Raw genomic sequence first — 27,131 nt, forward strand, 5'->3', positions numbered from 1 at the left:
TAAATTGTAAGTGTATATAATTTAATTTTCAATGATGGCTTTGTTTAATAACCAGCTCACAAGATTCCTGGAAAGTTAGCAACTGGCTCTCACGAGCCAGGACAAGCTGGATCTGTCTCTCTGTTTTCCGTTCTCAAGACCAGAGGCAAAATTTAAGGCTCTGACCATCTCTCATCTTGATATTGCAATTTCCTCCTGGTAAGCCTTTCTACTCATCTGTCCCACACATCATTGCACCAAGGATCCTTTCTAACATTCAGATGTGATTATATCATTCCCCCACTTACAATCAGTCATTGAGGCCCCATAGTTTTTCAGCTGGAATTTAAAATTCCTAGTTTAACACACAAAGACTGGCCTTGTTTTGAGCCTTATCTCCCTCTGCTTCACCCACTAACACCCTAGGAACACAAACATACACTGTCTTACGACTCTGGACCGTCACCCATGCTGTTTGCATCCTCAGATTGCCCTTCTGTCTTTCATACAGCTAACTAGTACTGACTGGTTTTTCAAATCTCAGGTCAAAAACGTCCTCTTGTGAAAGCCTTTTCTATACAGGAGCAGTAGAGTGCAATGGTTAAGAACACAGCATAAAAGCCAACTCCTAGGTCTCAAACATTGGTTCTGCCACTTAGTAGTAACCTTGAACATGTTACTTAACCTTAATTTCCTTACTAATACAATGATGAAAATCAAGTGTTAGCTGGTAGAATTATTTAAAGGATTCAAAGAGTTAGTATGTGCAAAACCCTTAGAATGGTACCTAAAATTTAAGCCCTTAAGACTCAGTAACTGTTAGCAGTGTGTGTGTGTGCTAAGTCACTTCAATCTGGTCTGACTCTGTGTAGCCTGCCAGGCTCCTCTGTCCATGGGATGCTCCAGGCAAGAATACTGGAGTGGGGTGCCATTTCCTTCTCCAGGGGATCTTCCTAACCCGGGTATCAAACCCATGTCTCTTATGTCTCTTGCATTGGCAGGTGGGGTCTTTACCACTTAGCGACACCTGGGAAAACAATGTTAGTGTTATTAACTACCTAATTGTAAATGCTTCTTATCTGTATTTCCACTGCATTATGTACACACTCAACAGATTATACTAAATCATCAATTTACTCCATACCCTCGTTTGTAACTCTTCAGACAGGAACCAGGTGGCCCTGTGCTTAGGCAGTCTAGTAAGTGCTCAATAAATGAATAAAAGAGTGATTGAGTAATGCAGGCTCTGGCCAACTAGATACATTTTTCCTTTTTATTCATTTGGTTTCATTAGATTTGAGAAAGTGAAGGGAATTTGTGAGATCCTGTGATTAAATCAAAGGGAAATGTGTTCTCAAATGTAATTACCTATACATACTGCTATTAAAACTAAAATCAGAAGGAAATTAGCCTTAAAACCCACAATATTTTTGCTGGTTGATTCTGCATTTGTGTTGCTACCATTTTAAAGAAGAGTAGTTAACAGTCTCTTAGCCTAATTCCATCGTTACTTGTGATGAATGTCAGAAAGACTCCTGGAGTTAAAGGGAGCTTTGGTCAATGTGTGAGCAAAAGGACTTTAAATGTTCCACTGGAAAATTCTTCTGACCTCACAGCAAAACTTAAATTATATTATTTTCTAAGGCTCTACATTGTTGTCCAAGAATTGCTATTTGACTTTTATGGAAAATGAAAAAAAAAGAAAAAAGATGAATTGAGCACCTCCTAGGCATCAGGCATTTTTATAAACACAATTTCTTCTTCTTTTCTTTCTTTTTAACTGAAGGATAATTACGATACTGTGTTGGTTTCTGCCATACATCAACATGAATCCGCCGTATGTATACACAGTCCACTCCCTGCTGAGCCTCCCTCCCACCTCCCACCCATACTATTTCTTCTAATCTTCACAGAACTGAATTAGATGTTGTACTAGGGTTCTCCAGGGTGGTGGGGGGTGGGGGTGGATATATATATGTTATGTGTACAGAGAGAGAGAATGAATGTAAGAAATTGGCTCATTCAATTATAGACACTGGTAAAGTTCTGTGATTTGCCTTCACAAGCTAGAGACCCAGTAAGCATGGTGATCCCAGTTAACTTTGCAGCTCTGGTCTGATGGCCTGAGCACCAGGGACTCTGATGAATATATGTTCCATCCAGAGAGCGTCCATCCAGATCAGTGTTCCCGCTCAAACAGTGAGGCTGAGGGAGCAAATTCTCACTTATTCCAACGTTTTGTTCTATGCAGGTCCTCACCAGATTGGATGAAGTCCACCCACACTAAAGGGCAATCAACTTTATGCAGTTGACTGATTGAAATGCTAATCTCTTCAGAAACACACTCACAGATGCACCTAGAAATAATGTTTAACCAGATACCTGGGCATCCCACAGGCCAGTCAAGTTGTCACATAAAATTAACCATCACATAGCCAACAAAGACCTACTGTATAGCACCGGGAATTCTGCTCAGCATTATGTGGCAGTGTGGATGGAAGGGAGTTTGGGGAAGAATGGATACATGTTGTATATGTCTGAGTCCCTTCGCGGTCCACCTGAAGTTGTCACAACACTGTTAATTGGCTATACTCCATACAAAATAAAAAATTTTAAGAAAAATTAACCATCATAGGTGTTATCCCCATTTTCAGATGGCGAATCTGAGTCTCAAAGTGTTATGTAACTTGCCAAAGATTCCGTGGATGGCAAGTGTGGGTTCATGTTCAGATATATATGTTTCTATCCCAAAGTGCCATGCTCCTTCTACTAAGCCAGTAGTTCTAAATCAGGTTAGTTTGCCCTCCAGGGCGACTTGGCAATGTCTAGAAACAGTGTTGGTTATCATAACTGGTGGGGATCGGGGGACTTGCTATTGACATGCAGTGGGGAGAAGTCAGCGATGCTGCTAAGTACATCCTACAATGCACAGGACAGCCCCCACAACTAAGAATTATCCAGCCCCAAGTGTTGCTAGTGCCAAGATAAAGAGACCCTGCAGTAAACTGTACTATTTTATATTTTAACTGTTTTCTAAAACAGTAGAAAAATAATGTGCCGATCTAAAACATAAATGAATAGAGTTCCATAAATCTAATAAATACTGATGGAATGAGTGAGTGAATATTAAATTGTAGATTATGATTTTAATAGCTGTACCTGCCTTGGAAAATTTGGGAAGAGTAAGTGATGGGTACATGAGAAATTATTTTTAAAAGGGAGTCAATTTCTAGGTACAGACAAAAGCAAAATATTGTTCAAGAAAAGAAACATAAGTATGATTCAACACAAGAAATTACTGTTTGGCTCAGTTGTGAAAAATATTTACATTGTTATAATGCTAAATAATGACTTAAATAGGAATTATGATACAATTACTTTAGGAAGAGGGGAAAGAGGAGAAGAGTATTGTGTATATGTGTGCATGTATGTTATGTGTGTGTGTGTGTGTGTGTGTGTGTGTGAAGTGATAGCTGATACAGTATTAAATCAGTTGGAAAATGTTTATTATTAATACATTTTTAAATACCTACTTAAGCATTTATTTTAAAATATGAGTAACTAACAGAAGAAACTGCTCCCTTTCCTTAAAGCATCAAAGTATTATTTAAGCTCTAGGGATGCATTTATATATAAAACTCTGATTGTAAGAAAAATCATCTTAAAAAGTCATCTCCCATTTCTGAAACTCTGCCCTAAATGTGTGAGTTTCTCCAATACCAAGAAGCAGTTTGTTGAATCCAAACCTAACACACTATATTACTTCACTTTGTGACTTTTACATTCACTGTGAACACTTAAAAATCTTCAGACCTAAGATCTGCATACGCCTCCATCTAAGGAAGCACAGTCATCAACAGAGAGAGATTCTGCCGAACACAGCTGGGCCAAAAAATCCAGGAGTCATTCTCCCTGGGACACGATTCGGTGAAAACTGTCATGAATCTGTCTTTTCAGACACACAAAGACAAGTGCCTTTAAATACAAAAGACAGTATCAAGCTCAGTATTTGCTAAGAGTATCTTTTAACTTCTTACAAAGAAACTTTTACCCATGACTGTTAATTATCTTTTTGATTTACAGGTCTAGAACAATGAAGACTGTGATTTTTTTCCTATGCATTTTGGGAACTGCAGGTGCTATCCCGGTAACTGTCCTTTCCTCTGTTTTTACTTAAATCTCTCCCTCCTGACATTCAGTTTAAGAATCCTCCATTTTAAAAAAATGTTCTTGAGCTCGTGCTATTTACTTAGTAATGTGTTAATCATATCACTTGATTTTATAAAGCCTTAAACTGTTAAGAAGTAAATAGATCAAGGACAGTCCCAACCAAAAAATAAATAAGTAAATAAAAGTGTTCTTACATAATAGTTTAAAATTCTTTTTTAATTTTAATCATATTATTTTTCCCATGCAGGGAATGAATGACTAGTAAAAATGAAATAAGGCACTTTTTAAAAATAAATTTCTTTAAGAACTATCAGGCTCTACAAATATAAATATAAGTGAAACTGTTTATTAACAGTTTGTTAGCCAAATACCAAAGAGAAAAGGAAGAAATAAATTCTCCTATGGAAGTTCACCATACTAATATTAGAAATCTAAGAAATTAGTTTGAGAAATCTTGGAGCAAATACCCACCCTCTCCAGCAGTATTTTCTGCAATATCATTACATACCGACTGAGAAATGCTGAGTCTATAATAGAAACAGGAACCAAACGGTTAGGCACAGGAAAATGATATAAATAAATCAGATCCTAACTCATCCTTGGAGCTATGTCCAAGCAAGCATGCTGAAAGCAGACAGGACTAAAGCATTCTTTTCTTCACAGCCAGATATACTGGCCCCAGCATTCACCCTGTAATAAATCAGCCTCACAGAAATCAGATCATTTGAGACTGTGTCAACAGCCTCAAAATACCTGAAGGCTGTCTTTGTTTCTTTGTTTGATTATAGCTTGGATGATCATTTGGCTATCTCCCAAGAGATCTATATCAACCTTAATCAAACTAAGGGATTTGTGCCTTTTTTTCCTTTTCACCAAATAAAGGAATCAACCTTCTTAAAACAGACAAAGCATTTTATCTCTTATCCCTTCTCTCCCTCTCTATTACATCCAAGATTCTGTCCTTGCTTTTTGGATAGCTTCTGGTTGCCATCTGTGTCGGCAGAGATAAACACCATGCCATCCGGACCAATAGTTCTTAGAAAACAGAATTTGTGGCCACCCCTGAGAATCGTGCTTAAGTAACAAGGAGCTACTCCAGCTGGAATTATACATTGTCCTCTGAAATTACAGAAGTGGAATCACTATTTTCAGCGTAGAGGGAAGTTCCCACAGAACCATTGTTTTCTTGCCCTTGCAGCTGTTGTCACAAATGTAAACAGGCATCAAAAGTGTCTTTGAACCAAATGTTTGAATGACACGCCTGTCTACAGACACATTCCAGATGTTTCCCTATTAGGAAAACGGGTTTTAATACAGACTCAGTCCAATGGCAAAAAGCTAAGCATCTTTTCAAAGGATGTACCTATTAAAAATATTGTATCATTTTCCCCACCCGCCTGAATTCTCCAGAAATCAGTGGGTTCTGTATTGTTAGGAGATAACCATAACAGAATGATGAAACAGAATTTCGCCTTTGAAAATTCCTGAAAGATAAGCTTTCATGTTTTTCATGCATTTTTTCCAGCTTGTTGAGGGGGAGTGGAGGAGGCAGGGCACAGGCTAGGGGAGCAACTCTCCACGAAGCCAAAGATCCCCACCCACTACTGTCATCCATCAGGCCAAACTGCCACCGTTCTTTCTCCACATTCCCCTGAGGGCTTTTCTGGAGGGGTCTTCCCTGGTGGCTCAATCCGTAAAGAATCCACCTGCAATGCAGGAGACCCGAGTTTGATCCCATGGTCTGGAAGATCCCCTGGAAAAGGGAGTGGCAACCCACTCCAGTATTCTTGCCTGAGAAAATCCCATGCACAGAGGGGCCTGGTGGGCTACAGTCCATGGGGTCGCAAGAGTTGGACACGACTTTGCAACTGAATCACCACCACCTTGTGTTTCAGACTTTGCCTTCCAATGCAAGGGGTACAGGCTCAACTCCTGGTCAGGGAACTAAGAACTCACATGCCTTGCAGCCAAAAAACCAAAACACAAAACAGAAGCAATATTGTAACAAATTTAATAAAGACTTTAAAAAATGGTCCACATAAAAAATCTTTTTTAAAAACGGTTTCTCTGGATACTTTATTCAAATATATGATCATCCCTTTTAGTTGAAAAGGTAATAAGCAAGAGAGGAAGCCACATCTCAAAAAACCTCATACACTATATATTTCTTTATATTATACAATCAACAATATAGGACCTACTAATGGAGTAGACGAGTCAATTCAAATAAAATCTGAGTTTTATACCTACACTTGGACCTGTCTGATATCTGAATGTCCACAGTATCTCTCTGATAAAGATCTGTGATAAATACCTGCCTAAGATACCAGACAGTTCATATTATTACCACTGTAGGATATTACTACTGGCTATAGTGATTTTTCACTAGGATTATCCCTTTAAAATTCAGGAAATGTGTTATATACTTAGCCTTATCTTGATATTTCTGCTCATTGCACCTTAAGAGATGAGAAAGTAGAGATGAACAATTTGTCAAACCACCAACAGATAGTAAATAGCACAGTCAAAACTTGAAGGGAGGTCTCTTGGCTCTACGTCCAGTTGTTTGACTTTCCCATCAAGCCTCACTGCCCAACTCTTCATCTATGCCTCCAATCTTGCTAGAAAGAGAACCATTCCTCTAGAGGAAACAATATTCAATAGCTATTAAACCCTACTAGACCTGGCATCCTGTTTCATATAGTTTATTAATTAGTTTAAGATTTAATTATTTTTTACTGTTATACTTGATTTCTCAATGGATATAAGATGGATAGTGTTACAAAAATATATAAATACAGAATAAAGGATTTATAACTTTTTCTTCTAATTATCAGTGAGCACTTATAAGTTAACTTATAATTTATAAGTTATACGATAAGTTATATAATTTATATATAACCTTTAAGTTACAAGTTATAACCTATAAGTTAACTTAAGAAAATGTTCAATGCAATGATAACCTATGATTAAACTGACTTCAATCTGACTTTATGCTAAAGAGTTTTCAAAATCACGAAGTTTAAATGCTTTGTAAAAGTTTGAAATAATTCAGAAAATTATTTTGGAAATAATTTGAAAATAATTCCAAAAGTCAAAAGTTGCTATTCTTGAGATCATTTTGCCCTATTTTCCCCTAGTCTCTGCAATGTAACTTTTTCTTAGTCATGATTGGGATTTTGTTTTCACTTAAGATCATATTCTGACTGTTTTCTTATATCTTTAAAAATTCTAGAGAGTATCTTTTAGCTGATGTTACAAATGAAATATGTTACTACTAACAATGATGACAAGAAAAGATAACTAGACATTTTAAACATTAACATCTAGGCATGAATAACACAAATCAGTTTTTAATTGTTTTTTCAGACACAAGCAAGGTTCCTATCTGATCATTCCAACCCAACTGCTGACTCCTTGAGTTCCTTCCAAGAGGCTGAAACATCCGAGCACACTGCAATCCCTCTTGTAGAGGTTGAAGATGCAGAAAATGAAAAGGAAACTGCAACATCCATAGAAGACCATTCCCATCTTAAGGTAAAAGGAATATGGTTGTACTAGTACAATGTTTTCAGTTTCCAAAGGCCTCAATTTTAAAGCATGGTTAAACAGACTACCTTATTCACTCTAAGTTTAATTTTTTTAAGATGATGATCATAGAAATACATGTATACGTATGACTGAGTCCCTTTGCTGTCCACCTGAAACTATCCCAACATTGTTAATTGGCTGTACTCCAATATAAAATGAAAAGTTTTTTAAAAAAAGATAATGATCATATCAGCTGCCTCCAATCTCTAAAAGAATTGTGAGGATTAATGAGTTTTACTTCTTGGGCTGAAGTGGTACATAATTCTTATGTTTCACAAAATTCAAATTCAGGTTAAACTCACAGTTGTTGAATGTGAAAAACATCATAAATAAGTTTATAAGACATTGTGTGGAAAAAAAGAATAATGACTATTCAATGTTGCTTATGAATTGCAAATATGATGTGGATATAACATTATCACTTGTTTCAAGAATAAACTTTTTTCTTTTCAGCCTGAAAAATCTTCAGTGCTCAAGTCAGAGGAGGAAAACCATGATCAGTCAGAAGATCAGGAAGAGAGTTACAACCAAAATCTGGGATTACAGGACCAAGAGAAAACTGAAAGTGACTTAACCGAGAATTCGGAGTATTCACCACCTGAAGGCACATCGGACCTAAAAGAAGACATGAGTGAACCTCAAGAGGAGAAACTCCCAGAGAGCTTCCTTGCTCATGATGTTAGTTCCATTGTAGATTCTAACCAACAAGAAAGCATCACAAAGACAGAGGAAAACCAAGAACAACCTGTAGATGACTCCCATCCTCAGTTGAACAGTCAAGACCTAAGTGATCAAGGAAACCAAGATCAGGACACAAATGGGGAAGAGGAAGGAGGAAAAGAGCCAGGTGAAGTTGGTACCCACAATGATGATGAAGAACAGGAGACAGAGGTTCCCAAGGAGCCTTCTAACAATGAGCAAGAAGAAGACAGTACCCAATCTGATGCTGTTTTGGAAGAATCCTATCAACCAACTCAAGAAAGCAAGATGCAGAAAGAGGAACTTGAACAGGGTAGCCGAGAACAAGAAGAGGAAAACACCAATGCAGAAATGGAAGAAGAAACTGCATCAAAAATTGATAAGCCCAGTCAAGATACAGAATGGCAGAGCCAAGAAGGAAAGCCTGGCCCTGAAGTTATCAGCAACCATGAGGAGATGGATAAAAAGACCCTTTCTGAGCCTTTACTGGTGGAGCCTACTGATGGTGGTAACATCATGGCCAGAAATCATGGGGCTAAGGATGACAGTGATGATGGCCCCAGACACAATGCAAGTGAGGACTACTTCATCCCAAGCGAGGAGTTCCTGGAGAATGAAAGAGCTCAGTCCATTTACTATCACACCAAGCATGAGGAGGAAAGGGAAGAAGCACAAGAGAATGAGAACGTAGAGACCAGTGAACCTGTAGGAAACCAACAGGTGAGATTATTTTCAATGATGCTTGTCTGATAAAGTGGTTAGCTTTATAAAAAAAAAAAAAATAGCCATGACCTTTCTCTGTGCTCTTGCAATCTCTGTGCTTATCTCTCAGTACCTTAGTAAAATATCTGATAATTATGTATTTTTCTTTGTATCTCCATCATTAGCCTGAAAATGCCTGTTTTATTTGGGTTCCCCTAGAAGAGACCCTGGATTTTAGTGCAGTTTGTTTGAGAGGTACAAGGACAAAGAGGAGTGGAGAAGGGATTCAGGGAAGAAAAGGAAGGTAATCAGTGGTACATCAGTAAAACCATGTAAAGCAGGTTTCTCTGAATTATTGAATTTGGAGAGTGAAGGAGCTATGGCTTTTACACAAGCTGAAATTTACTAAGAGAGGTGTCAATTTCCAAGTATTTCCAATCTATCCTTGAGAAAGCCTTCTAGAGTATCATGGGTTTTCAGGCACCGAGATGCAGATACTGGCAGCTGAAAGTTCCTGGTGCTAACTAGAAAGGTAAATTCTAATAGATATGCGGGATGGGAGACGTGACAACAGCTGCTTTCATGCCTTGAGAGCAGACACTAGGTCATAGTCAGGCTGAATCACCAATATCTTGCAAAATGCCTCTAACATAATAGATCCAGCAATGTTTGTTGATTTAGCTTATAGGCAACGAACAAAGACTTCAGCCACAACTTTATTAAGCAGCCATGCACCAAAATCAGGGAATAGCAACAGGGAGGGGGAAAGGAAGAAACATACTGTTATTTGGTTGTTTAATCATTTGGAGCTTTCATGCAAAACCCTGGCAGGCACCCACTAGAAGCACCTGATACAGTTTTTTGGTGGGCAAGGTAGACAGTAATTTTGATTCCTGAGAACTCTGCTGCCGTTCTAAGTTAGGAGTTTTCTTACATTTTAGAAACCTGGTAAGAAGCTTTTCCCAACAGCTTCATAGAGATTACTGACGTAATCGTGTGTTAAGAGGATCGCATGGTGATACCACATTTCTACTGTCTTCCCAAACCAAAGCAGGAGGTTCCAACTTTGCTTCTGGTGTTGGTTCCAACTTTTACTGGGTAACCCCAGACAATTATAACTGAACCCAGTTAATAAAGATAGAAACAAATCCTGTTTTCAAAGGGCTACTGTCTCTTTCCACCGCTATGGCTCGTGTCTCCCTCTGAGATCTAAAATGATTGGGGCAGGGACTTCCCTGGTGTCCAGTGGTTAACACTCTGTGCTGCCAATGCAAGGGGCGTGGATTCGATTCCTGGTCAGAGAAGTAAGATCTCATATGCCATGCAGTGTGGCTAAGAAAAACATTTTTTAATGATAATTAAAGTAAAATAAAATGATTGAGGTATGAAAAGATCTGTGAAGGAATGCACAGTGAAAATATAAATAATGGCACAGCTTTCCTCTAAACAGACTTCCACTTCTGCTTTTGTTATTATACAGGCCAAGAAAGCAGAGAGCTCACAGAAAGATGAGAGTTCAACTGAGAGTGACACGAGGGTGCACAGTGTCGGTGAGAATGCGCTAAGCCACTGTCTACGACTGTATCAGGGGAGAGATGGAATGGGCCATGCTGGGCTATCCCCATCCCTTCATCAGAATTTTTTCTCTCCCAACTCTTCCCCTAGGAAATGCTCCCATAAATTGTCAACATTCTCCTGTGCACATTTGATAGACAACTGTGGTAACTGAGTTTACCAACTGAAAGTCCAGTTGCAATATTACTGGTAGAATTCTTTTTCTCGAAATCATTTTGCTTTGAAGAAGCATTAATTCTGCCTTATTGACACTCAAACCCATAACTTAAGAATTTAGATTCCATATTTAATTAAGATCTAATCTCAATCTTTGAGTTTCCTCAGTGGCTCAGATGGTAAAGAATCAGCCTGCAGTGTAGGAGACCTGGGTTTGATCCCTGGGTCAGGAAGATTCCCTGGAGAAGGGAATGGCTACCCATTCCAGTCTTCCTGCCTAGAGAATTCCATGGACAGTGGAGTCCAGTACAGTTCATGGGGTCACAAAGAGTCAGACACAATTGAGTGACTAACACTTTCAATCTCAGTCACACACCCCAATCACAAAATTTTAAATTTCAACCGATAAAATTCTCATGGCTTATTTAACTTTTGACCAATTTGTGCAGCATGGCATTGTAGATGTCAGACTATGACCATTACAGGCTGGCCAAGAAGAACTGTTTGTTCTTTTTAAATCCCCAATCCAAACTGCATAGAAATCTAGCCTATTGTGTAAAATAACCTCATACCAGAGAGTCCCACTTGGAAACCAACACATTCATCACGAGGGAGGGGATCTATGCAGCCTACAGCTGATTCACTTTGCTGTATGGCAGAAGCTAACACATTGTAAAATCATTATACTCCTCTAAAAAAATTGTTTTTAATTTCTAATGTTTCCCCAAATTTTCTCTTATTCATGAAAATGGAACTATCTGGGTGAATCTGAGTTTACGTACTCAATTTAGCTTTGTCCATGTTTCCCGTCCAAATTTTTCTGTTAGATTCTTGCCTGAGCTTCCAGTGCAAACGGGGACACATCTGCAAGGCTGATCAACATGGAAAACCCCACTGTGTCTGCCAAGATCCCGCATCTTGCCCTCCTACAAAACTCCTTGACCAAGTAAGTATTTTACAAAATGCTCTTTAAGGGACATCAAATGGTAGGGTGATTTGAATGAAAGTAATTTGCAATTGAAATGGACTTCACTGGCGGTCCGGTGGTTACGAATTCACCTGCCAATGCAGGGGACACAGGTTCAATCCCTGAACTGGGAAGCTTCCTCATCCCCATGCCATAGAGCAACTCAACTCATCAACAAGGGAAGCCACCACGATGAGTAGTCCTTGCACTGCAACTAGAGAGCAGCCTCCACTCGCTGCAACGAGAGGAAGCCCATAGGCAGCAGTGAAGACTCAGCACAGTCAAAAATTTTTAAATTAAGTTTAAAAAGAAGTTATCATCTAATATTTAAGTTTAAATTAAGTTTAAAAAGAAGTTATCATCTAATATTTAAATAATAGCCAAGAGAAACAAATGCCAACAAAATCAAAGAATTGCCACTGTGCTCCCAAATAATAATGGCATTGATGTAGGATTCATTTTGAAACTCATTCTATCCTTGGAATCATCTGCAGTTTTTATTCTGCATTTATCTAGAGCTAAATTGTCATCACTGTGGGTATAAGTTAGTTGATTTTGGGGGGCCTGATGGGGTAGTTATGGTTTTAATAGCATCCCCTAGCTGACCACGTTTTTGGCTCAGCAGTTGGTTAAACAGCCTTTAAGGGCAGAGTATTTTCCCAATGGACATCCGTCAACTTGAGGTTTTTCTCATGCTTATCTCTCCTAGGTTTGTGGAACTGACAATCAGACCTACGCCAGCTCCTGTCATCTCTTTGCTACCAAGTGCAGACTGGAGGGGACCAAAAAGGGGCACCAACTGCAGCTGGATTACTTTGGAGCCTGCAAATGTAAGAGTCCATCACTCCTGCCAGCTACCATTGCCAAAACAGTTTGGGGTGAACCTGAATCAAAAATATATGTACATATGTACTCATATATATAAATGGGCTTCCCTGATAGCTCAGCTGATAAAGACTCCACCTGCAATGCAGGAGACTCTGGCTCAATCCCTGGGTTGGGAAGATCCCCTTGAGGAGGCATGGCTACCCCCTTCTTCCCTGGAGAACCTCATGGACAGAGGAGCCTGGTGGGCTACAGTCCATGGGGTCTCAAAGAGTCAGATACGACTATGTGACTAAGCACAGCACAGCAGAGCACTCATATCTATGCAGACAACATGAACAACAAAATCTAATGTCGTTCTGAATCCAGGCTGTATATGAAGAGAACTGGGAAGGCTTTTTTTTTTTTTTTTTTTAATTAGAAGAATGGGGACTTCCCTGGTGGTCCAGTGGCTGGGACACCATGCTTCCAATGCCCAGGACGCAGGCTCCATCCACAATTGGGGAACTAAGATTCCGTGTGCCTTGCACCACAGCCAAAATAAATAAAATAAAAATGTTTAATAAAAATTAGAAGAATAATTCCCAGGCTTTAACCATAAGTGATTCTGATTTAATTGGACTGAGTTGGAACCTTGGCATTGTTCTTCCATTTGTTTTCAAAGTAACCTAGACAATTCTAATGTGCACCCAACATTCAGAACCACTATGATAATGTTATCCACTTAATAACTGAGATGAATCATTGGAATTTTGTTAAATTAGTTGCCCTCTTCCCAAGTTAAACTCTGCCAAGAAGTTTTAACGACAACTTATTCTTCCAGACTCTTTTAAAAATTGTCTTCCTTCCCCAGGATATTCTCAATTGTGTTTGCATCTTCTGGTCACTAAATGATTCTCCACATGGGCAGTGCTCACTAACCTCTCCTGTCCTTCCGGACACACAAGAGGAGTCAGTTTCTCAGCCCTCTTGATGTTAGATGCAGCCATATGAGTTGCTTTGTCCAGTGAAATCTGAGCAAAAATCATCCATGTGAGTTCTGGGCAGAGCATTCAAGAGCTGGTATATGGGGACTTCCCTGAGGGTCCAGTGGTTAAGACTTCACCTTCCAATACAAAGGGTGAGGGTTCAGTCCCTGATTGGGAAGCTAAGACCCTACATGCTTCTTTGCCAAAAAATCAAAGCGTAAAACAGAAGCAATATTGCAACAAATTCAGTAAAGACTTTAAAAATGGACCACATCCCAAAAAATTCTTAAAAAAAAAAAAAAAAAAAAGATCAGATCTGACTTTAAAAGAAAAAGACTAATGAGCTGGTGTATGAGCTCCCTTCACCTCGTGTTGAGATGGTATTGAGATGGTGGCATCTCCCCCACCCTGAGCCCCAGAGAGACTGAGATGAGCAGAGTTCAGTTGCCAACTTGTATGGGACATGTAGCAGGATTGAGAAATAAATGTTTGATGTGATATACAACATAATGGTATAATATTATGCTGTCTAATATATTTGAAAGTTGCTAAGAGAGTAGATCCTGAAAGTTCTCACCAGGAAGAAGTAAAAAGTGGAGGTCACTATACAAGGTTACGAATGTTAACCAAAATTGCTGTGCTATCCATTACACAATATATATGTAAAGTCTATGCTATACGCCTTAAACATACAGGGTGGTATGTCAATTATACCTGAAAAAAAAATGTTCCTTTAAGTCAAGATTTAACATTATTATCACAGTATTAGCTGACTTCTACCTTTTTCTCTTTTCTCCTAATAAATAACTCTTGTGACCTCCACCTCTGAATTCCACTCTCTGATTCTAGAGCAGTGGTTCTCAGCCCTGGCTGCACATCACAATTACTTACGGAGCTTTTAAAGCATCCTGATTCCTAGGCTCCACGCCAGATCAATCAAATCTTTGAAAGGCCACTGGCTTCTGGTATGGCTTTACAATGCTCCTGGCAATTGTGTTTCGGCAGCAGGATAAAGGACCACTGTTGTGACGGAGGACCAGTGAGGATGCTATCAGTCACCGGAAGGTGTTAAGCATCCTGTTATGAGGATTTTTCCTGGGACAGGAGTAAGACTTCAAAATTAAAATCAGTGTACTTTCTGTTGGGAACAGCTATTCCTGCTTGTACGGACTTCGAAGTGACCCAGTTTCCTCTAAGGATGAGAGACTGGCTCAAGAATATCCTTGTGCAGCTTTATGAACCTAACCCTGAACACTCTGGATATCTGAATGAGAAGCAGAGAAATAAAGTAAGTTATCCACGGTCAGCTACCCCGTCTGTCTACCGGGGAAAAAGGTATGGGGCGAGAGGAGGCAGGGGGAGGGGTTACCTTCCTCTGCAAAACCACACCTGGTTGATACATATGGATGAACAGAATAGTAGAGGTCATTGTTCATGCCCCAAAGTTTGGGACACGGCCAAACCCCCCCCCCCCAATTCCTACACACAGGGCAGGGGCCTTAGCAAGGGCTCTGGAACTTATAACCCAGAGCAAGTTCTACTGACCTCAATTCAGTGTTCATATCTTCAGGCCCAGACATATTATTTAAATCTAAACCTCTTTCTTGCCCTCATAGGCCAGACACAGATTTATGATATAAGATCAGTTCAGTTCAGTTCAGTCGCTCAGTCGTGTCTGACTCTTTGTGACCCCAAGGACTGCAGCACACCAGGCCTCCCTGTCCATCACCAGAGTTTACTCAAACTCATGTCCATTGAGTCGGTGATGCCATCCAACCATCTCATCCTCTGATAAATCCATTATTAACAATGTCAGTAATATATTAAGAGGGAAAAGGGCAGAATATTGGTTCTAGAAGTTCCTGGAGGAAAACTATCATCTGATAGTTATTGAGTGTATACCAGGTACCTGGAATTGATTTATATGCTAGAAATACAACAAAGAGGAACCCCCTGGAGGCTCAGAGCGAAAGAATCTGCCTGCAATGCAGGAGTCGCAGGAGACCCAAGTTTGATCCCTGGATTGGAAAGACCCCCTGGAGAAGGGCATGGCAACCCACTCCAGTATTCTTGCCTGGAGAATCCCAAGGACAGAGGAGCCTGGCGGGCTACAGTCCATGGGCTCGCAAAGAGTCGGATACGACTGAGTGACTTAGCACGCACAATACAGCAGTGAACCAAGCAAAAAATCTCTGGCTTCACGAACTTATATTCTAGGCAAAGAGACAATATATAGTTATATACATGCATGCTAAATCACTTCAGTCATGTGCAGCTGTTTGTGACCCCATGCACCACACATAGCCCACCAGGCTCCTCCGTCTGTAGGATTCTCCAGGCAAGAATATTGGAGTGGGTTGCCATGCCCTCCTCCAGAGGATACTCCTGACCCAGGAATCGAACCTTTGTCTCCCTCATTTCCTAACTTGGTATGTGGGTTCTTTACCACTAGTGGCACCTGGGAAGCCCATGTATGTGTATATAACTATGGGGCTTCCCAGGTGGTGCTTGAGGTAAAAAACATTAGATACCAAACAGGGAAATTTCAGTGGAGATACCACATGGCATCACACCAAGACTAACTTAAGACGAAACAGACACAGGATGGAAATACTTCAACCAGGGTCCCCAACCACTGGGATCTAATGCCTGATGATTGAGGTGGAGCTGATGTATGATACTAGAAATAAAGTGTGCAATAAAGGTAATGTGTTTGAAAATGAAATGAAAGCATTAATCTCTCAATCGTGTACAACTCTTTGTGACCCCATGGACTGTAGCCCGCCAGGCTCCTTTGTCCATGGGATTTTCCAAGCAAGAGTACTGGAGTAGTTTGCCATTTCCTTCTCCAGGGGATCTTCCTGACCCAGGGATTGAACCCAGGTCTCCTGTATTGCAGGCAGACTCTTTACCCTCTGAGCCACCAATCATTCCAAAACCTTTCCCTCCTCTGGGTCTATAGAAAAATTGTCTTCCATGAAACCTGTCCCTGAAGCCGTAAAGTCTGGGGACCACTGACTTAGAGGATTAAGTCATGCCAATCAGGAAGAGCAGGACTTTTCACCAACTAAGTGCCTAGATCAGTTCAGCCCTTTTCATTCAAACCTTCTCATTGTTTTAAGAAACATCATGGACATTATTTGGTTAAAACATCAAAAAAAGGTTTAAATTTCTTTGAGAACCACAGGATTTTTTTACTGTTAGCTATTATTCTATGTAGAAAGGCTGTAGTGTTGATTAATTAGAAGGCATGTAATTTATTCTCAAATAACATTCTGGGTTTGTTTTCCTCTGTTATGTTAGAATGACTCTTCAAGTAAAGTTTAGCAAGTGATAATTCCATTACACTTGTCTGATTCTCTGATGATCATCTCCCTTCCAAAGGTCAAGAAAATTTACCTGGATGAAAAGAGACTCTTGGCTGGGGACCATTCCATTGACCTTCTCTTAAGAGACTTTAAGAAAAACTACCACATGTATGTGTATCCTGTGCACTGGCAGTTCAGTGAACTGGACCAGCATCCTCGGGACAGGTAAAAAGTGTCCACCTCCCCATCACTTGGTCATGTCCCTGATGTAATGGCTAGTTGTTTAAACCAAGAGAATTCTCAACAGATTTAGGAAACTTCCCACTATCCCTTGTAGAACACAGAAATGCCAAACAAATATGGCTAGGAGTCTACATACAAAGCTGCTTTGAAAATAACAGAATATGGCCACACCTCTGCTTCCTAGTTCACTTGTTAGGGTCCAGCACCCCCCCACCCACAGAGACTCCTTCAAGTCTTTCTCATTTTTTGAAAAAATATTTCTTTATTTGGCTGCACCGTCTTAGTCACAGCATATGGGATCTAGTTCCCTGACCAGGGATAGAACCCGGGCCTCTGCACTGCAAACTCGAAGTCTTAGCCACTGGACCACCAGGGAAGTCCCAACTCGTTCTCATTCTTTTTTTTTTTTTTTAATTATTTATTTATTCATATTTTTGGCTGTGCTGGGTCTTGTTGCTGTATGGGCTTTTCTCTAGTTGTGGCAAGTGGGGGTTACTCTCCAGTTGTGGTACACAGGCTTCTCATTGCAGTGGCTTCTCTAGTTGCAAACCACGGGTTCTAGGACTTGTGGGTTCAGTAGCTGCAGTTCCCAGGCTCGAGAACACAGGCTCAATAGTTGTGGTGCACAGTCTTAACTACTTCCCGGCATGCGGGATCCTCCCAGATCAGGGATCAAATGCGTGTCTTCTGCACTAACAGGCCAACTGCTTACCACTGACCCAACAAGGAAGCCCTCTTTCTCATTCTCAATCCTAAATTTGCAAGATACTCTGATGGACCCCACTTGGGTCAAATGCCTACATCTGGAACAATTGGGTATGGCCGGTGGTAAGAGCTAGGTTGTATAAACATGATTCTTGAAGTGCATCCGGATAAATTTAGGGTGGAGGGAGGACAGTTTCTAGTGAAGAAGGAAACCTTATGCATTGACACTCAAAAAGCTGCATCTTACCCATAAATAGTTTATTTCATTTGTAGCTTTTCATGAACGTACTATATATTTGCCATCCTTGGCAACCTTGTGGAAGAAAAATGCCCTTGGTGATTGGAAGAGTCCACTTTTCATACGTCAATTACTCGGTTAACTGGCTGCCATTTGTCTCGTCGCAGGGTCCTGACCCACTCTGAGCTCGCGCCTTTGCGAGCATCTCTCGTGCCCATGGAACACTGCATAACGCGCTTCTTTGAAGAGTGTGACCCCAACAAGGATAAGCACATCACCTTGCAGGAGTGGGGCCACTGCTTTGAAATTAAAGAAGGTAAATTGATCATCAGTCCAGGGAGAGACGTGTGCTCCTCCCCCAGACAAGCCCTAAGCCCTGCAGTTCCCAGAGAGGTCCTGCTTGCTGTGTGTTCAGACTGCAGCCTAGAAGCCACACGGCAGCAGTGTCCTGGGTAGAACTGCTGTCACTGAAGGTCATTTCTTAACCTCTGTTCCAAAGCGTCTGCCAGTGTGCTCAGTCACTGGGTCATGTCTGACTCTTTGTGAACCCCTGGACTGTAGCCCACCAGGCTCCTCTGTCCATGGGATTTTCCAGGCAAGAATACTGGAGTGAGTTGCCATTCCCTTCTCCAGATCTTTCAGACCCAAGGATCAAACCTAGTTCTCCTACGTCTCCTGCACTGGATTTTTTTTTTAAACCACTGAGTCACCTGTTCTAAAGGGTAGCAAGGGTGAATATTTAAGAGTTAAGGGCTCCCTGTCTCCCTCTGTCCCCAGAAAAAAAAAAAAGAGATAAGGGCATTGAGGTCTCAGAAACTGGCTAAGCCTAAGAAAGTGATGTGAACTCTGAGAGCTGAACCAAATCTCAGAAGACTACCCTTCTGAGCAAGGAAGGAAGGATTTTATATCCTTCCTTAATTTGAATATTAGACCAAACTTTAAACATTGCATGTGAAACTGAAACTCCAATACTTTGGCCACCTGATGCGAAGAGCTGACTCTTTGGAAAATACCTTGATGCTGGGAAAGATTGAGGGTGAAGGGGGCGACAGAGGATGAGATGGTTGGATGGCATCACCAACTCAATGGACATGAGTTTGAGCAAACTCCGGGAGATAGTAAAGGACAGGGAAGCCTGGTGTGCTGCAGTCCATGGGGTCACAGAGGTGGACACAATTTGGTGTCTGACCAACAACAACATGAAGGGTAAAACAGCAAGCTTGATTCTGAAAATCAGAGATGCCAGAAGAATCTTAGAATTTATTACCAACACGAAAGATTTTCACCAGTTGTGCCCAGATATAACTCCTTTAATCCAAAAGGAATTCCTCCTGCAGTGGAGGAATTTAAATTTAGACATTTATTTTGCTAGGTTATGTCTTAATGTACTTCCTTTTCTTTTCCTAAGTTACAGTCAATTTTTTTTGAGCAACCATGCTTTTAATAATCAAGATATGAAAAACAGTCCAAAATGAGCAATCAAATCTGCTTGCAGAATATAAATCAACGATGAACATCAAATCTCTAAAGCAGAGGTTTGACCCATATGTTCACAACATACATACATGTAGGATAAATATACAACCAAAAAGTAAAATAAAGTAAGTTCATCAAAGGTCAGAGTTTCCCCAAAAGAGGGAATCTGTGGGACCTTCACTTTAAAAATATTCTTCATGCACATGTGTGATGCCTTGACATTGGAAAGAAAGAGTTGGAATATGAGGATTTAGTCATTTATGGATAAACAGATAAGCATTTCTCTACAATGTTTTTCTATGAGATAAACACAACTGTAGTGAGCCAGGAATGAATAAGCACCTGAAAGTGAAAGCCTAGTTGCTCAGTCACGTCTGACTCAGAACAGATGGACTGTAGCCTGCCAGGCTCCTCTGTCCATGGGATTTTCCAGGCAGGAATACTGCAGTGGCTTGCCATGCCCTTCTCCAGGAGATCTTCCCAATGCAGGGACTGAACCCGGGTCTCTTGCATTGCGGGCAGATTCTTTACTGTCTGGGCCACCAGAGAAGCCTGGTAACATAAGCATAATTGTAATGAGCAAGCAATGAAGAAGCACCTCACTCTGTGTATTAGTTGCCTACTTTTTGCATAACGAATTGCCCTAAAAATTAGAAGTTTAAAACCTCTCTCCCAGTTTCGGAGGATCAGGAATCCCTGAAAGAATTGCCTGGATGGATCTGCCTTAGGGTCCACGCTGAGGATCCACGTTTTAGGATCCGCTCGAAGCTCATTTACATGGCTGTTGGCAGGAGCCTTTAGTTCCTCACCACGTGGTCCTATCCGCAGTGCTGCTCCTAACACGGTATCTGGTTTCCTCCAGAGCAAGTGATCAGAGAGAGACGGAAAGAGAGAGAGAGAGTCCAAGACAGAAGCTGCAATGTCTTTTAGGACTAATCTCAGAAGTGACGTTTTTCTGCCATATTTTTGTTTGTCACACAGTCAAACCCTGCCACAGTGTGGGAGGAGATCAGAGGAGATGGGGATCACTGGGGGCCCTCATGGAGACTGGCAACCACATACTGTTTGCACCCTATTAGCATCATAAGAAGTTAATGGGAAGTTAAAAACCAGACTCAAGCAAATAATGCCAATTACCTTTCTGACATCTATTCTATAAACACAGAATATATGTTATCTATATGGCTCAGAAGGTAAAGTGTCTGCCTGCAATGTGGGGGACCTGGGATTGATCCCTGGGTAGAGAAGATCCCCTGGAGAAGGAAATGGCAACCCACTCCAGTATTCTTGCCTGGAAAATGCCATGGACGGAGGAGCCTGGTAGGCTACAGTCCATGGGGTCTCGAAGAGTCGGACACGACTGAATGACTTCACTTTGACTTTCATAGATATCTAACATCTGTCTTACACACTCATATACATCCCTAAAAAGGGTTAACACAGTTTTTTCCAATTCCCATGTTAAAAAGACAAAAATGAAAAAAAAAAAAGACAAAATGTACCCAAGCTGCCCCACCCCCTCCCCTCTACCAGAATCAAGGGGAAAACTTAGCTGAGACAGGACATATTTATGCACGCCCTCTTAACACAGCACGATTTTAAGGGAGCGATCCAAAGGCAAATTTAAACAGAGGCCATTTCAGGAACCCAGTTGCCCTTCACTGTTTGTTTTGAAGCTTCTGGCAGCTCTTCAGCACGTGGGCCCACTCAGGCCTTGTGCGGGCTGATTGTCTGGGAGAAGTAGGAAGAGCTTCAAGTTCAGCCACTCGCAAAGTCCCTAATGATCTTGTTTGTTCACTGTGGTTTGGCCATGATTATGTTATTTAGAAAAAAGGAAAGATTTATCACAGAGTAAGCCAATAAAGCAGATATTAAATATTCAGTCAGAACATGTAAACAAGTACTGATTTGGGATGCAGCTAGGGGAAAGAAAAAAAAAAAAAAGGCTGTTTGAAAGCATACCCTCTACTCCCTTAGGACTGAGAAATCCACAGGGCAAAATACATTTTAGCCAGTGTTGTCCTGAATTTTAACTTCCTTTGCTCTGAACTAGATGTGCTCAAATATTCCAACTCTATCATTAAAGAGCTCTGCGGATTAGGGCATGCCACTTAACCTCAGCAAGTCTCATCTTCCATGTGTGTAAAATGGGATTCAATGCAGAGGTGAGAAGTCTTATTTATTGAATACCTATGGCATACCATGGGCTGACATATATCCACGTGAATCTTTGGGAAAACCTTCCAAGTAAGACTAATAGGGGAAACAAGTCACATCATGCCGGTCCTACTAAGCCAGTTAAAGACATTATCCTCAGAGTATTGGATGATCACCAAAGTGCTTTAAACAGGGCAGTGATTTCACTGGATTTGTATTTAAGAAAGATTCTTCTGGTTGCATTGTGGATAAGCCAGAGAACCCTTGTGGTAAATCCAGGCAAGAACTGATGAGAACTTGAGTTAGGGCAGTTGTTCAGTTCAGCTCAGTCGCTCAGTCGTGTCCGACTCTTTGTGATGCCATGAATTGCAGTACACCAGGCCTCCCTGTCCATTACCAACTCCTGGAGTTTACTCAAACTCATGTGCATTGAGTCGGTGATGCCATCCAGCCATCTCATCTTCTGTCGTCCCCTTCTCCTCCTGCCCCCAATCCCTCCCAGCATCAGGGTCTTTTCCAATGAGTCAACTCTTCACATCAGGTGGCCAAAGTATTGGAGTTTCAGCTTCAGCATCGGTCCTTCCAATGAACACCCAGGACTGATCTCCTTTAGGATGGACTGGTTGGATCTCCTTGCAGTCCAAGGGACTCTCAAGAGTCTTCTCCAACACCACAGTTCAAAAGCATCAATTTTTCGGCCCTCAGCATTCTTCACAGTCCAACTCTCACATCCATACATGGCCACTGGAAAAACCATAGCCTTGACCAGACGGACTTTTGTTGGCAAAGTAATGTCTCTGCTTTTTAATATGCTATCTAGGTTGGTCATAACTTTCCTTCCAAGGAGTAAGCATCTTTTAATTTCATGGCTACAATCACCATCTGCAGTGATTTTGGAGCCCAAAAAAATAAAGGCAATTGTAGTGGGGGAAAAAGACAAGTAAACATATTTCAACTATATTTATTTTTTATTTATTTATATATTTTCCTGGCCTGGCCACACAGCATGTGGGATCTTAGTTCCCCTACCAGGGACCAAACCTGCGGCCCCTGTGTTGGAAGCACGGAGTCTTAACCGATGGACTGCCAGAGAAGTCCCCTCAAATATATTTTAAAATATCAACATATTCAAGATACAGTTGAGAATATAAATGTATTCAAGATGTATAGTATGTAGAAATAATAAGACAATGTTTAATAGGAAATACGTGGAGACGGGAAGCCGGCAGTTGAGAAACTGAGAGGAAGAGACATACAGTGCCTAGGTTCCTGGCTCAGGCCAGGCAGACTAAGGAGACGTACCTTCCACTGAAACAGAAAACACAAGAACAGAAGTTGGTTTGGGGAAAATGTTAAATCCCATTTGAGACACATTGAGTTTTTAAGTCCTTGGGTGACAGCATACAGTTGATAGTTGAATAAATGGGTCTGCTTTTCAAGACAGAGTTTGGGAGTTGAAATATGTATTGGGGGATTGCAAGCATACAGAAAATAACTGATACCTGGGAAGGAAATCAATTCCCTAAGGAAAGGGTGCCGAGTTACATGGGAAAGGGTCTTGCATTGAGTACCAAGGAGCAACATCCAGACAATGGACAGAGGAGGAAGGAGTTTGTGAAGGAGAATGAAGAGGCTCTTGAAAGGGAAAAAAAAGAGGATAGGGTCACATCTCTGGAGGTGTTTCAAAGAGGAGGAAGAGACCACAGCGCTACATGTTGCTGAGATGTCAAGTAAAGTTAAAAAGAATTTCCAGTGGATGTAGAAATAGGACACCCTCAGTAGCCTTGGAAGAGCGGTTTTTTTGTGAAACGATCAGGATGGAAGCCAGACATGGTAAGAAAGAAGAGGTGATGAGAAAGGCTAAAGAGAGGAGGTTTGAAGGCAGGAATGTGCTAGAGAGGGATACAGAGTTGAGAGAAGCCTTTTCGAGAATAAAAGATCCTTGAGCTCTCACTCATTCTCTCATTCATTCATTCCTTCAACAAATCTTTACTGGCAGTCTGCATAGTGCCAGGCACTGTTCTCAAGGCTGGATATGCAGCATAGTTAAACATTAATGGGAAGGGCCTGGTTAAAAAAAGAAAGGAAAGGAACGACTGAGGATATAAGAAAAAAGAGGAAAATAGGGGTGAAGAGACCCTGAACACAGGCAGAGGATTAGCCTCCAAGTCAACAGGAGGACTGAGTGCTGAAGAATTGATGCTTTCAAACTAGAGAAGCATGGTGCTAGAGAAGACACTTGAGAGTCCCTTGGACAGCAAGGAGATCAAATCAGTCAATCCTAAAGGAAATCAACTCTGAATATTCATTGGAAGGACAGGTGCTGAAGCTCCAATACTTTGGCCACCTGATGACTCATTGAAAAAGACCCTGATGCTGGGAAAGATTGAAGGCCAAAGGAGAAGGGGGCGACAGAGGATGAGATGGTTAGAGAACATCACCAACTCAGTGAACATGAATTTCATCAAGTTCCAGGAGTTGGTGATGGACAGAGAAGCCTGGTGTGCTGCAGTCCACAGGGTCGAAAAGAGTCGGACACGACTGAGCGACTAAACAACAACAATAGGAGGAACATCTAGCATCTGAACAACAGAAAGAAGACAAAAAGTATGAGTGCAAATATAAGTAAATTTATGAGTAAGCAGACTATTATCCCTACTTTACAAATGAAGCCAGTGCTCAAGAGAAACATACCAGAAATCTGTAATCTTCCCCCCTCTGGGTCAAGATGAAGACTGACATCAGGCAGAGAAGCTACCTGGTGTTCCAGACAGGGTAGTAAGCCTCAGATTAGTCCACTTTATATGTCTGTTCAAGAATTAAGAGTGGGCCACCCTGATAAAGAGTCTTCTATCCCCCAGAGGATGCTGTTTTCTTCCATAAGTGTAGCAACAAGTTCTCTTACAATTACTTGTTTGGAAATTTGATATAATTGGCACTCAGTTCAGTTCAGTCGCTCAGTCATGTCCAACTTTTGGTGACACCATGGACCGCAGCATGCCAGCCTCCCTGTCCATCACCAACTCATGTATACTTCTATTTATTTAGGTTATATCTCAACAACCCTTATATATTAGTCCAGTAAGTCCCCTACATACGAATGAGTTCCGTTCCCAGAGCACATTCAATTGGTTTGTTAAGTCCAACAACGTGTGCCTAGGTACCCATCTAATACAATCAGCTATATACAATTGCTCTTATGCTTGCTTCTAGACATCCTGGGTTTGTAATAAAGATACTGCACTACTGTACTCTATACAGGGCTGTACAGTAAAGTACACAAAAATATAGCTAATTGTAGAGGATGCAGGCATGTGACAATGTACACCAGATATGAATGAACTTACGTGACTGGACTTAAGAATGCATGTTCACATCTTTGAAAGTTCGCAACTTGAAGCTTCGTAGATAGGAGACTTACTATTTGGCAGTTCTTGGCTGGGTTTCCCCTCAACCTCCTCTATCAGCGGTTCTCACCCTACATCAGAACTACCTGTGTGCTCAGTTGCACAGTTCAGTTCAGTTCAGTTCAGTCGCTCAGTCGTGTCTGACTCTTTGCAACCCCATGAATCGCAGCATGCCAGGCCTCCCTGTCCATCACCAACTCCTGGAGTTTACTCAAACTCAGGTCCATCGAGTCAGTGATGTCATCCAGCCATCTCATCCTCTGTCGTCCCCTTCTCCTCCTGCCCCCAATCCCTCCCAGCATCAGGGTCTTTTCCAGTGAGTCAACTCTTCACATCAGGTGGCCAAAGTATTGGAGCTTCAGCTTCAGCATCAGTCCTTCCAATAACACCCAGGACTGATCTCCTTTAGGATGGACTGGTTGGATCTCCTTGCAGTCCAAGGGACTCTCAAGAGTCTTCTCCAACACCACAGTTCAAAAGCATCAATTTTTCGGCCCTCAGCTTTCTTCACAGTCCAACTCTCACATCCATACATGACCACTGGAAGAACCATAGCCTTGATCAGATGGACCTTTGTTGACAAAGTAATGTCTCTGCTTTTTAATATGCTATCTAGGTTGGTCATAGCTTTCCTTCCAAGGAGTAAGCGTCTTTTACTTTCATGGCTGCAGTCACCATCCGCAGTGATTTTGGAGCCTAAAAAAATAAAGTCTGACACTGTTTTCACTGTCTCCCCATCTATTTCCCATGAGGTGGTGGGACCAGATGCCATGATCTTAGTTTTCTGAATGTTGAGCTTTAAGCCAACTTTTTCACTCTTCTCTTTCACTTTCATCAAGAGGCTTTTCAGTTCCTCTTCACTCTCTGCCATAAGGGTGGTGTCATCTGCATATCTGAGGTTATTGATATTTCTCCCAGCAATCTTGATTCCAGCTTGTGCTTCTTCCAGCTCAGCATTTCTCATGATGTACTCTGCATATAAGTTAAATAAGCAGGGTGACAACATACAGCCTTGATGTACTCCTTTTCCTATTTGGAACTCAGTTACACAGTCATGTCTAATTCTTTGCAGCCCCTTAGCCCGCCAGGCTCCTTTGTCTGTGGGATTTCCCAGGCAAGAATACTGGAGTGGGTTGCCATTTCCTCCTCCAGAGGATCTTCCTGCCCCAGGGATCAAACACATGCATCCTGTCTCTCCACATTACAGGTAGATTCTTTACTGTTGAACCACCAAGGAAGGCACAACTAGCTTCAGAGCTTTCCTAAATGTATACATGTCATCATGTCATTGGTCCACCCCTGAGGATGTTGATTCAGGAGGCCAGGAGCTAGGCCCGAGGATATGTATTTTTTCAAGTTTCATGGGTGATGTTAACAGCCTTCCAGGACTGAGAACCACTGTTGTACTGCCTTATTCATGGCTTCCCTAGTTCTAACATTGTTTGTGTTACTGCTCTGACTACTTTCTAAAAGTATGTTTTGTGTTTGTTTTTTACAGAAGACATAGATGAAAATCTCCTGTTTTGAATTAAGATTTGAAAGAACTCAAAATACCCAGCCTCCTCCTTTGTTCTGACCACTTCTGAAGCATATCCAGTGTGACACTTGTAGATCTATAGTTAGCAAAATGCTTGCATGTCCGAGAAGACAATGAGAGTAATTGCTTGATAACAGTATAGGCACCAGGCATTTACCATTCGCTTTGGAAATAAAACTTTAAAATTAAAGAGTCGATATATGTAAAATATTGCACACTGAACAGGAGTTTAACTCATTACTCTCTGCATCCATTTATAATATACTTAAGGATTATAAAGCTAAAAAAATACACTCATTTTGTTCATAGTATCATGTGTACTTCAAAAAAGTGAAATAAGTCTCTTTGATACTGGTGTGTGTTATTGTCAATATCTTAATATCCTAATAAAAATCCATATAAATCCAATGCTTATTCAAGTTTATTTA

The 27,131-nt window shown here is 41.1% G+C and overlaps 1 protein-coding gene across 1 annotated transcript in view; it reads left to right on the top strand.

The window, feature by feature from the left end:
* Window positions 1–27,111, top strand: part of SPARCL1 (SPARC like 1) — a 50,483-nt gene extending 23,372 nt beyond the window's left edge. Inside the window, exons 2-11 of the mRNA XM_061145535.1 lie at window positions 4,063–4,126; window positions 7,519–7,686; window positions 8,194–9,159; window positions 10,622–10,691; window positions 11,700–11,818; window positions 12,549–12,669; window positions 14,784–14,920; window positions 17,017–17,165; window positions 18,294–18,442; window positions 26,665–27,111. Coding sequence (XP_061001518.1) covers window positions 4,073–4,126; window positions 7,519–7,686; window positions 8,194–9,159; window positions 10,622–10,691; window positions 11,700–11,818; window positions 12,549–12,669; window positions 14,784–14,920; window positions 17,017–17,165; window positions 18,294–18,442; window positions 26,665–26,693 — 1,962 coding nt within the window. The 5' untranslated portion in view covers window positions 4,063–4,072 and the 3' untranslated portion in view covers window positions 26,694–27,111. The remainder of the gene's footprint in view (window positions 1–4,062; window positions 4,127–7,518; window positions 7,687–8,193; window positions 9,160–10,621; window positions 10,692–11,699; window positions 11,819–12,548; window positions 12,670–14,783; window positions 14,921–17,016; window positions 17,166–18,293; window positions 18,443–26,664) is intronic.
* Window positions 27,112–27,131: the final 20 nt, after the last annotated feature.

Source organism: Dama dama, chromosome 6 (assembly GCF_033118175.1).
Source record: "Dama dama isolate Ldn47 chromosome 6, ASM3311817v1, whole genome shotgun sequence".
NCBI classification, from domain to species: domain Eukaryota; kingdom Metazoa; phylum Chordata; class Mammalia; order Artiodactyla; family Cervidae; genus Dama; species Dama dama.